This window comes from Neolamprologus multifasciatus, chromosome 7 (assembly GCF_963576455.1).
Source record: "Neolamprologus multifasciatus chromosome 7, fNeoMul1.2, whole genome shotgun sequence".
In the NCBI taxonomy this organism is placed as follows: Eukaryota; Metazoa; Chordata; class Actinopteri; order Cichliformes; family Cichlidae; genus Neolamprologus; species Neolamprologus multifasciatus.
The window spans coordinates 50,847,728-50,859,613 of record NC_140445.1 but is presented as its reverse complement, the minus strand read 5'-3'; the positions used below and the strand labels follow the sequence as shown (position 1 = coordinate 50,859,613).

The following is an 11,886-nucleotide window of genomic DNA, read 5'->3' as shown; positions in this document are numbered from 1 at the left end:
GGGCTGGACCAGGTGACCCTGAATCCTCCCTTAGTTATGCTGCAATAGATGTAGGCTGCCGGGGGATTCCCATGATGCATTGAGTTTTTCCTTTCCAGTCACCTTTCTCACTCACTATGTGTTAACAGACCTCTCTGTATTGAATCGTATCTGTTATTAATCTCTGTCTCTCTTCCACAGCATGTCTTTTATCCTGTCTTCCTTCTCTCACCCCAACCGGTCGCAGCAGATGGCCGCCCCTCCCTGAGCCTGGTTCTGCCGGAGGTTTCTTCCTGTTAAAAGGGAGTTTTTCCTTCCCACTGTCGCCAAAGTGCTTGCTCATAGGGGGTCATATGATTGTTGGGCTTTTCTCTGTATCTATGAAGCGCCTTGAGGCGACATTTGTTGTGATTTGGCGCTATATAAATAAAATTGAATTGAATTGAATTAAAATTCTGCCTCTTGCTGGTGACAGCTTTAGTTACGGTCTGCAGAGAGTAATTAGAGAAAGTACCTTTAATGAAATGAATGAAAATTGCCCTATGAAGTAATATCTTTTCACAGTTGCTCAGATATTGTAAAGGAAGGTGTGGAAAGAAACACAGACACATGTATTTTTTTAGTTTTTTGAAAATATATTTATTTATTTAACAGGGGCGGTGCATGGTAATAAACATGAGTATAAAAATCTAATGTAAACATGCCAGATTGTTGCAAAATGAATAGTTTGCAGCTGTAGCCCCTGAGCAGGTCACAGAAAACTTGAAATGATCCAAGTCACAGTCTAGAAATATATAATCCAAATGCATGTATTATCAGCACACTGGGCTTTTTCCCTCTTATGCACTCACAGACATTGTTGTTGCTGTTTAATGTTGCAGTTTTCTTCAGTCCCTATGTTGTTCTGTTTCACACCTACCTGAATAAAATACACTCACCACATATCTTCTCAAAACCCTCACTCCAGAATCTTCGTATCTCTCTGAGCACCAGTCCCCTGACTCCTGGATTTTCCCTCAAAACAATTTAAACATTCACTTTTTTCTGGGGCCCGGCCAGAGTACAGGTTGGAAGAAATTCAAGCAAACAGAGGGCTGCATACTTTCTTGCACAACTCTTTGCCTAGCAGAGAGAGCGGCCTTGTTGAGGGGGCCCGTTTCAAAGGAGACATTTGGCAAGGAGTCCCTGCTCCGGCTCCTGGCCTCAACTGTTTTCTGTCACTTTTTAAAAAAAAAGAAACATCAGTATTTTTGTTGTCTCCCATCCATCGTCTCTAGAACAAATATTATCCAGGAAGCCAGAGCATAAGCAGCCCGGACTATAATTTTTCTGGTTACACCTACAGTATGTTTTCTCTTCTTTATTAATGAAACAGTTGCAAGTGTCACTGATGCAATAGTTCCATAGATTGTGTCATTTCAGGTCATTTTAATTTCAACTAAAATTCATAGAAAAAAAAGAGAGAAGCAGCATGTTTGCTGAGCTGAAATGAAACCCTCGGCACCTTCTTGTGACTTGGAAGCCCTCTGGCATGTTTGTTGGTTTCAGATCTGCACGATCACTCCCTCCCTGCACTGAGAAGCAGTCGATATCGCCCCGGGCGCCTCATCCCACCTCGCACATACGTCTTACTCCCCTCTCTCCCTCCTGCTCTTCTTCATCACTCACATCTCTCAGTATTTCAGAGTTTAAAAGATGTCCTGGACGTATGCAACCCTCTTGGCTCTCCTCACTGTGCTTTTTGCCCTTTCATGTGAGTATGATGCAGGAGTGAGATTTTTTACAAAAAAAAAAATTGTCTTATTAGTTGGTTGCAGGCATGAGAAAAGCTGGATTCTGTGTTTTGAATTTAGACCTTTCATGTTTTGTGCTTCGACACAGGGTCTCCGGAGGCCAGCTCTGCAGCTGTGCCCAGTAGCACAGGCAGCACTAAAGATCCTCAAGGTCAGGGGCTGCATCAGCTGCGTTTCTTTTCCCTGCGTATCGCCCTGTGTATCACTTTACACTGTGAACTAAACTCCCTCCCGCTTCCACTGCAGGTCCACTGAAAAGGGTCTTCATGAAGCAGGCCGATGCCTCAAACTTCTTCAGAAGACGCAGCAGACGTGGTGTGAAGTCCCAGGATGAGCTGGACGGTGAGTTCACTTTGAGTCAGTTTGCAGTCGTTTGGAGTTTGACATGGTCAGCCAGGCTGTGTTTGTACGGTGAAGTCTGTTTGTGGTCAATTCTGGCATAAAATGCTAGAAAATGCTAGCTTTTACCTGTAAAAACAAGAAAAACATTACTTCTGCTAATGTTCTGCTAAATGTGCTTTAGGGCTGTACCTTTAATACCCACACACAATTCAAGATGTGACAGAAATAAGCTACAGTGTCATATGCTGTAATCAGATCTAAGAGGACGTGGACAGACAAATTACCGGCATCAACAGGTCCTTAAAGACTCTCAGAAGAGCTGTTTATGTGTTATGTCATGATTTAAAATCACGTTGGAACTTCTCAGAGAAGTTTAAATCTAGATGTGAGGGACCAAGCAGTGAAGGCATAGAGGACGCAGGAAATACAGCCTCACGGTGGGTTCTATTTTATTTTACCCCAATAAAAGAGCTAAACTAAATATGATTCTACTCAAAAAATGACTTACAGAAAATTCACTATTGCAAAAAAAGTATACACAACTTAAACACAAAGACACAAGAGGGTAACTTGGATAGTGGTTTGGCCAAACCGTTAACATACAATAAGGGAAACAGAAATAAACACTAACTAAGCACAAAATAACCTAACTAACCCTAAAACACCCCCTTGCTGACAAGCACATAGTTGGTCCTGCTGAGCTGGCGTTGTGCTTTCAAAGTCATGCTTTTTGCTTAGGCAGGAAACAGCCAAACCAGGTTGAACAAAAGAAAGAGAACCATGATATAATATACATTTAATTTGACAAAATACATTTTAGAAACCACACAGCGCTACTATGTGCGGACTTCATAATATCACTGTTAGGTTTAAGTGAAGAAATGAATGAATTACATTACTGAAATACATTTTTAACTGCAAAACCAAACCAATGAGGTGAGTGGACTGGTTTTTTACCAATGTGTGGCTGAGGCCATCACACCAGGTGTGACTGTAGTTGGTTATAAACAGAAAAATGAGCCTAGAAATGGGCTTTTTGTAAAGCTTTGAATATCTGATTGTTTAAATGATGGTTTAATTGTCAAAAAGACAGCATGGGTGGAGTACAGGAATATGCAGAAGACTAAAAAGAGCAGGAGGAAATCTTCACTGTTACTTGAAGATTTTTTAAAAATGTATTTATTTTGGCACTGAAAGAAAGCCTGATACGTCAGGCTGATAAAATATCTCTGAGATCCACAAGCCTCAACATTCATCATGTGCACAAGTGAAAAATATAGTGGTGCCGAGGCAAAGATAATAACGTTTTACACATTTGTCATCCTTATCCTGAACATAAAGATGTTTGATACTGTGCTGGGAACAAGTGTCAGAGTATTGCTGAACCCCAGTGATGAATGTATTGAAATAGTTTTATTGTATTACTTGTTTTATTAAAAATGCACTTCTGGTGTCTGTATTAATGATGAGATGACTCATAGAGATGCAGCCCTTTTGTTTCCTGACTCTGCTGTGAGGGAACATGTTTATGGCAGCCTGAAGGATTTTATAGTCATGGCAGCCAGCAGCTGTTAACCTTATTGTGGACCTGGCATGAACTGAGACCATCCCAGACCTCAGTTTCCTGTCCTGGTGCTGCAGCAGGACACACAGGGCGGCATGGAACCCACACCAGTTTGCTCCTGTCAACGTATTCGCATTACTGAACAATGTGTGGCATTCTTGAGTGATTTACCGCCGGCTGTTATGCACAGTTTTACCAGCAGGAAGGTGAGCGCGCACAACAATGCTGCTGTTCTGAACTGCAGTTGCATAACGTGCTGTATGTGTGATGACAGCGAGACACTTTGTGCAAAAAACCCCAGAAAAAACAGGAGGAATAAAATGAGCACAAAGCAGAGAACAGACTGAAAAGACAGAGATGGATGAGTGAGTGGGTGAGTGGCTGTGAGTTGAATGTGGAATGTGCCGACACACAGGCAGAAAGGGGTCAGAGGGGAAAAAAAGCAAGTACCAAGTGAGAAAAACAAGCTGCTCACTTTGAAGAGCCTCTCGTGCTGCATTAAGGCATGTACCTGTCCTGCAGTTGGATGAAATTTTGAAGGGAAGTATTTGATAGAGGCAGCTGTTTCAGCTGGCAGATATGATGACATATAGTTTCTAGTCAGAGTTTTGATATCCAAAGATGGACATCGCAGTCCAGCAAATGATGCTGTTTGGCTTTTGTGGGAGTCGGTCAGGGTGGATGTGCAGGGTGGATAAAATGATGGATGATTAGCTCTGCTTGTCAATTTTGATGGGGCAATCGTGGCTCAAGAGTTGGCAGTTCGTCTTGTAATCGGAAGGTTGCCGGTTTGAGCCCCGTCGTGGACAGTCTCGGTCGTGGTGTCCTTGGGCAAGACACTTCACCCGTTGCCTACTGGTGGTGGTCAGAGGGCCCTGGGCAAGACACTTCACCCGTTGCCTACTGGTGGTGGTCAGAGGTGTCCGGCAGCCTCGCCTCTGTCAGTGCGCCCCAGGGTGGCTGTGGCTACAACGTAGCTTGAATGGGTGGATGACTGGATGTGTAAAGCGCTTTGGGGTCCTTAGGGACCAGTAAAAAAGTAAAAAATACAGGCCATTTACCATTCTGAAAGAGATAAAATATTAAACTAAAGTCAGATGACCTCAGTACTAACTGTGCTGAATAAACTTTCACATGCTGGTGACAGATACTGCTCTGTAAGTTAATCTCTAAATCTTTTTCAGCTTGGTAATTTACAACTTGAATTCCAAGCAGCCGCACGTGTGCATGCCAACTTAAGCTGGGAATTCTGATGAAATGTCAAAGGCTGCTCAACTTTTCCAGTGTGAGTGGTTCGTCTTTGCTGAAATTGTGGTTAGGGTGTGGTCATTTGTTTGTTGTCTGTCTACTTGCAGCGAGCAGACAGCTGTCGACGGAAACGGCGTACAAAGTATGCGGTATAACCGGTCTGACAATAGACGTTACAGCTAAGTCTGCTGTCGCCCCTTGTGGTTCAAAGTGGTATTACATGCAGGTCAGGCCATAATTCTACTTCAGCTGATACCTCTTTAACACAATACCTAGATTTTTTTGGACATAAAGTCTTATTACAGCTCGCTTATCAACCAATCAGCTTTCGACCAACATCATCCACGTCCAGCAACATGCAGTTGTGATTGTGCAGGACTGCACAGGAGTATGTCTGCGTTGGGTGAAAACCCTCCTCCTCTCTGAAGCCTTGCTTTGAGTGCTCAAGCAGGGCAGAAAAGCACTATAAAAGAACCAGTCCATTTACGCTGTCTGCAGGAAAATACATACAATATGTGAACAGACACAGTCGTGGTATAAATTCCACATTGCTTGCCCTACAGGAGTGTTTTCTTCATTGTCTACCTGCTGATCAAGGATCCAAGGAGGATCTCTTTGTATTCTATTAGGAGACGTCAGTGAAAGTTTTAATTCTTCTAACTATCCATCTATTGTCTTCGACTTATACAATTCATACACAGTGTTTGCCTCACACTTCACAGGTCCTAGGTTCAAACACAGGCGTTTGACCTTTTCTGTGTGGACTTTGCATTTTCTCTTTCTTGTGCTTGATTTCTCCTGTTTATCCTTCCATTAAAAATACAATAGGTTAAAGGTACTTATTAGGTAATTATACTTGTCAGAATTTCAAGCGGTTCTTTTGTGGTTACGCATTTGTCTAACAAGTGGAAGATCCTTGTTTAGTCCCAAAAGGAGACACATATCTCTTTAGGGCATGCACAATCACACTGGATGGAAGGCCATCCAGTGTAAAAAACCCACCAAATCAAACATGTGGAGCTATCTGCTGTGACAACCCTTGTAAATAAGGGAGCAGTTGAAAGTAACATTCAGTACTTGGCAGAATTTCACTAAAACATTTACCAGTAGGGGGCAGAATTTTACCCACAACAGGGTGTTTTTTTTTTCTTCTGATATGCACTGATATTTTTTTTATTATTCTCATTTATTTTCTGATTTGTTTTAGCTACACCTAGGGTGCTTTCTGAAGGTAACTCCTATCTCCTATTCCTAACCTCTTTTCCTTGACTTGACTATAAACATCATCGAGATCAAGGGAAAGTGGGTAAGAGAACTGCTAAGGACTTAGGAAAAGAGAAACACCGTGAGAATTGGAACACTCTCACACTCGTCTCTCCTAACAATGTGACATTGTGTTAAAACTACAACGTACAGAAGATGAACTACAAAACGCACATCATATTTTGCCACAGTGTGTTCAAACCCTATTGTTTTATGGGCATCATATAAACAAGAACAGCCTGTGAAAAACAGGAGTGTTTTTGTGGTCTGCCTTATGGAATATGTATTTGTAAGAGGAGGAGAGAATATTCTCCTCATCACTTTCAGGAGGAGAATATTTAAATGTGTCACGCAAACATGTCTGTGGCACGCAATTTCTTGCAAATTGCACGCTGAAAAAAATCCTGTCTTATGCCTGTTGTGGTTGTGATAGCTGCTACTAGGAGAGTTCATTTTTAGGAGGGCGAGATGTTATCAGAATGAGTGTGTAATCGGCACTTTGCGTGGATGGCTCAAAGCTCTTATCGCAGTGCCAAAATTTTGTCTCGGTCCTAAAACTCTTCACGCAGTCGTCACGCTGAGTGTTTAGAGGTGAATGCCACATATTGTGCCTCATGCAAATGCGCCTTATGCAAATGTACTGTTTATAAGATTGAGGAAACCTGCAGTCAGCTGAGACTGAATCACTTGGATGAGTGACAAAACGTTTTTCCCACGTAAAACGCTACGTCCAGATGAACAGAATCAACTTTTGGGAATTTACTTACCTGGATGATTGAGCATGCATCAAGACATATTGTGCCTCAGTCACGTGGGATTTTACTGAAACTGAGCAGAAATTAGGTTCTTTTTCTTAGCACTGCGCACACAGCGAACAAATTCCCTCTGCTGAATCTGTAAAGAATGAAAGTGTTGGTGTATTAGATTATTGCCTGAATGTTGTAATGTGCTACCAACACTAAGAAGCTGTGTGCGCTTCACACACATGGCACAGTAAGATAGTAACTGGGACTGCTGTTTACAGAGAGAAACGCTTGCATGAAAGTTTAACACGCATTGTTAGGAGATCATCCTGCAGTTGTGACATCACAATAATTTGCCTCACTTAAGTAAATCTTCCAATGTCCTCTAATATCCTTTATTTACCATCATGGAGGAATTCAGGTGTTCCAGCAGCAAAGTGACAGGTAGATGGAGCATCCAACGAAAACCTCCTTGGGGGCAAAAATGTTTGAGGAATCAGTCAATGGCACACCTGCACCATCTTGTGGTTCTAAGTGGTATTACGTGAAAGTACAGTAAGGCCACAGTTTTCCTTCAGTTGATATCTCTTCAGCACAGTACCTAGATCTTTGTGGACATAAAGTCTTGGGTTATGGTTTGCTCACGTTAAACTGATAGCTTATGTAATTTTGGCTTGCTTGAAAAGATTTGCTGGTTAAATAAAGGTTAAAAATGATGATTTATATACCCAAGTGGGTTAAAATGTAAAACTGAATCGCTGCCACAAATCGTCATCCCCTGGATGAAGGAACAGCCCATTCCTCAAGTGATGCCAGTGTGAGAGCAGACCAGTGTTGGGACTAACGCGTTATTAAGTAATGCGTTACAGTAACTACGTTATTATTGTGGTAACGAGCACGGTAACTAGTTATTATGCCAAAATCAGGAACGCGTTAGTTGTTACTGGGATTTAGATAGGGTCGTTACTCGTTACTTCGTGTGGTGGCTATCGCGGAGCTTCCACAGATTCAATAACATTAGCAAGTGTTGGAGGCAGCAGGTGGATGAGGGAAAGGGGACGCAGAAGGAAAAGAGACCCGAGGCGGCCGCCGGTCCAAGTGTGAACTGAACTTCAGGTAAGAAGTTATGACCTGCAGTCTATCTGGGTCAGATATAAACCAAGTTTAGGTGGAGTTTATTTTCGTTATTCTGACTTTTTCCGTACTGCGTACTAGCTAGCATGACGGAGTTTCTATACAGCTGGGTGGGTGCTATGAAGTTAATCATGTTGAACTTTATTTTGTTCATAAGTTATTAGAGTTGCCAACCGTCCCGTCTGGTATTCAGAGAAAATATTACGCGTTTCTTATTGAGGTGAAAAGGAACAATTTGTCCCGGACTTCAGCTACAATGAAAAAGACACAAAGCTGGAGTTATTCTGTGTCTTTGCTGCACAGCTGCCTCTTCTTCTCTCATTCTTCCCCTCCCTCTCCCGTTTCTACTTCAATCATGAAAACTGATCAATGATCAGCTGATCGGCTCTCTTGTTTGTTTATCGCCCACTTTGCGCCAGAAACAGGAAACCAGCCGATGTCGCCTTAAACAACAGCAGCACGTTTAAGCTTGATCAGCTGTTGTTAGAATTTATTTAATATTAATTTCTAGTATCAGCTGATGTTTGCTGGAGCCACAGCTGCAAAAAAGCTGCTGGTCATGATGTCGGTTTGGTTATCTGGTGAGAGGGAAACATGAAGATGAAACCAGGAGATGTCCTTACTGAATCATCACAGCTGAACAGGTGATGGAGAAACAGGTTTACCTTTTAGGTGACATAAATGAGTTGAAGGGAAGTTATGAACTGTTTCTGAGAGACAGATAAATCCAGGATCCTTTTCTAAGTAGCTGACAGCTGGTAACTGTGCAGGTGCGGATCTAGCAAAGTTTTGCCAGGGGGGCCAAGTAGGGCATTAACAGGGAGAGGTGGGCACAAAGAAATACTTTTCTTTCTTATTCTCATTTAAAATGTCTAGCTTTTAAAAAATAATTATCTGAATCTTATAACAAAGGATTGATATATTGATGCATATATACCATCAAAACAGTGTACATCACTGTCACAACAGTGTTTGTTTTCATTCAAAGGCTTTATGATTTTTCCTATAATGGTGGGCCGGTCTCTAGTCAAAATGCCCGAGCCGATTTTTTGTCCCAGTCCAGCCCTGTATGCAGCTCATCTGCAGTCTGGTGTTACCTACATCTTCCTATTCAGAAGGCAGAATTTCTGAGTTCTGAGTACAATCAAAGCACCACGACTGCAGTTTTTGTGTTGGATGTAAAAGGCGCACATGACGCTGTGACGTAGGCTAGAATCATGGCAGCAGTCAATGACGGTCCAGGCGTGGGATTTCTCTCGTGGAAATATGCACATTATCTTTTCCTTTCTATTGGTAGGTGGCACAGTGCACTTGTGGCAAGTAAGCAAGCTAGAAGACTGGCAAAGTTGTGGAAGCAACACATTAACAAGAGAATTCTGAGTAAAACCAAAGTTACTTTCTCTAGTAACTAGTTACTTTGAAAGTAACGAGTAACTTGAAGTAACTGAGTTACTTTTGATAGAAGTAACTAGTAATGTAACTAAGTTACTATTTTAAAGTAACTTACCTAACACTGGAGCAGACGATCGCATTTCACAGTCTTTGTTACAGAAATCAAGCACAGCAGTTACATTCCAAGTCTTATTATTATTATGAAATTCCCTCTTTGTGCTTTTTTTCAAAGCTCAGCAGTGCAATGCAAACCCTTTCTTCCTCTTCTTCTTCCTCATCTTTCTTTTTTGGAACATTGTAATGTGTGAATAGCGAGTCAGCGTGAGACATTTAGAAGTCAGTTGGGGGCCTGAAATACAATACAGAAGTCTTCTGTCTCCTCTTCAGTGCTTCAGGCGTCTATAGCTCGTCCGTGTTTTCAAAGTGTCCCTGGACGCAGTGATTCAGTTCTGTGGATTTGTTTGAGGGAGCAGTTTTGTGATGTTTAACAGCTTGTGTGAATGCGTGTAAAAGTATGTGAGCATTAAATTTAAACTGGTTCTCTTTTGTAGCTGCTGTATTTTTCTGCACTGTACGCAGTGTACAACTTCATACCTCTACTCTTCTACTTCCTAGCAGCTCCATCTTTCCAGCTGATAGGAAGGCATTAGTGACTCAAATCACCACTTGTTACAACAAAGGTATGCAGAAAAACACCTCTGAACACACACTACACTGTAACTTGAAGCAGGTAAGCTACAGCAGCACAAGACCAAACTGAGTCTACAATTTACACATACTCATCAAAATTGGACAAAAGAAAATTGAAAAAAAAAGTTCAGTTTTGATTTCTGCTGTGATGTTCATCAAACAACATGAAGACAGCCTACATGAGTGTGGCTGTTGACTGCCTCCATCCTTTTATGACCCAGTTTGGGCCGGCTCTTATTTACAATGTTGCTTCAGGTCACTGAAGTTTGAGTATTAGTGAAACCAACTTGTTTTTGTTCTTTAATATCACAATAATCATCTCACTAACCTGCAGATTAATTTCTTTATCCAACAAGAGGACTGGTGTGACACAACTGGACTAAAGTACCTAACCTAAATAAAACCAGCTCAAACCTCGACAAACGGCATCATGCATCAACCGGGATTATTGACTCTTCTCAAGAATAAATACTTGTCCTTCAGACATTTTTGTACTTTGAAGTCACGCATTAAATGCAGCTCGTATTTCAAAGGAAACAGTCCAGATAGTCACACTGAAAACTGGACTCAAGTAAATGAGTGCTTCAGTAATTTTCCTACCAATTAATAATTTCCTTTTACATCACCTTAAACAAGATTTTGGCGTTTATCTTTCTAAAATGCTCCTTACGCCTTGAAAACCTGACCATTTCATACTTGCTGTGCTTGCAGCTGAGCAGAGGCAGATTTTGGCTGCAGATGAGCGGAAGAGAGAGTTTCACGAGGAGAAGCGGAACGAGTTTGAGAGCTACGCTGAAGAGGAGCATGACGGTACGTGGAGCATTTTCATCGGACGCAGGTGAAAAAGAAGAGTTCGTTCACTGAAATTCTCCTCATCTACTTTCAGAGCAAGACGAGAGGAGCAGAGAGAGCACCGAGCAGTGGAGGGAGTTCCACTATGACGGGATGCATCCTGCCTACGAGTACAACCGTCACTCCACCTAAGAGTGATAAGAGGAGACGTGCGACTGCTACATAGCGATGCTTTTCCACACAAAATGTGACCGCTAACATAGTAAAGGCAACGACTATGCAATGTATTTTTCAATTTTAACTAGATTAATGATTAATCAATTAATCACGTGGTGTAGAAAATGTTAGAGAAGTGTTTAAAAACGGTCTGACAAAGTGGACAATGAAAACCAGCATAACAAGTTAACATCAATCAAAATGAAGAGCTTTTGGAAACTTATTTACCCCAATTTCATAAAAAAAATTATTTATCCTCATTTTATTTACCCCAATTTACAGCTGAGATCACCTAGATCAGGGATGTCCAACTCATTCTACATCTAACCCTAACCCTGAGTAGGCTGCACAAACTAAACTCCCTTTTCTGTCACTGTAAAAAAGTTTAACTACCATTTAATCCTCAAGATTTCTTAACACAGGAAAGAAAGGTGTGTGATCTCAACAGTGCATCTTAGTTTTTCTACATGATAAAGACATGCTCTTTTAGTAAACTAAAGAAATCTGTCATTGGGCTAAAATTGTAATAAATAAATAAAATCCAGTTAAAAGTCCAAATGTTTACGCCTTACTTCGCATTTCCCAAACCTGTCCCGTGGGCCACATTCCTACAGCCCTATTCTGGCCCCTGTGCCTTATGTTTGACACCCCTGTTCTACATAAATAAAATAAATGTGAAGTGTTTTATTCAAACTGTTCAACTTTTCAGGATGCCCCGGACTCCTGGATT

At 41.6% G+C, this 11,886-nt stretch overlaps 1 protein-coding gene across 2 annotated transcripts; it reads left to right on the top strand.

Moving 5' to 3' along the window:
- Nucleotides 1–433: 433 nt before the first annotated feature.
- On the top strand, nt 434–11,827 carry ucmab (upper zone of growth plate and cartilage matrix associated b). 2 transcript variants are annotated; one of them, XM_085168570.1, is made up of 5 exons: nt 434–1,757; nt 1,865–1,923; nt 2,019–2,114; nt 10,860–10,958; nt 11,035–11,827. In XM_085168570.1, the coding sequence occupies exons 1-5, from the start codon at nt 1,675–1,677 to the stop codon at nt 11,130–11,132; spliced, it is 435 nt and encodes a 144-aa protein (XP_085024696.1). In that variant the 5' UTR covers nt 434–1,674; the 3' UTR covers nt 11,133–11,827. The 2 variants fall into 2 exon arrangements, with proteins under 2 accessions (XP_085024696.1, XP_085024695.1); XM_085168569.1 differs by having other exon boundaries at nt 438–1,732; nt 1,861–1,923.
- Nucleotides 11,828–11,886: the final 59 nt, after the last annotated feature.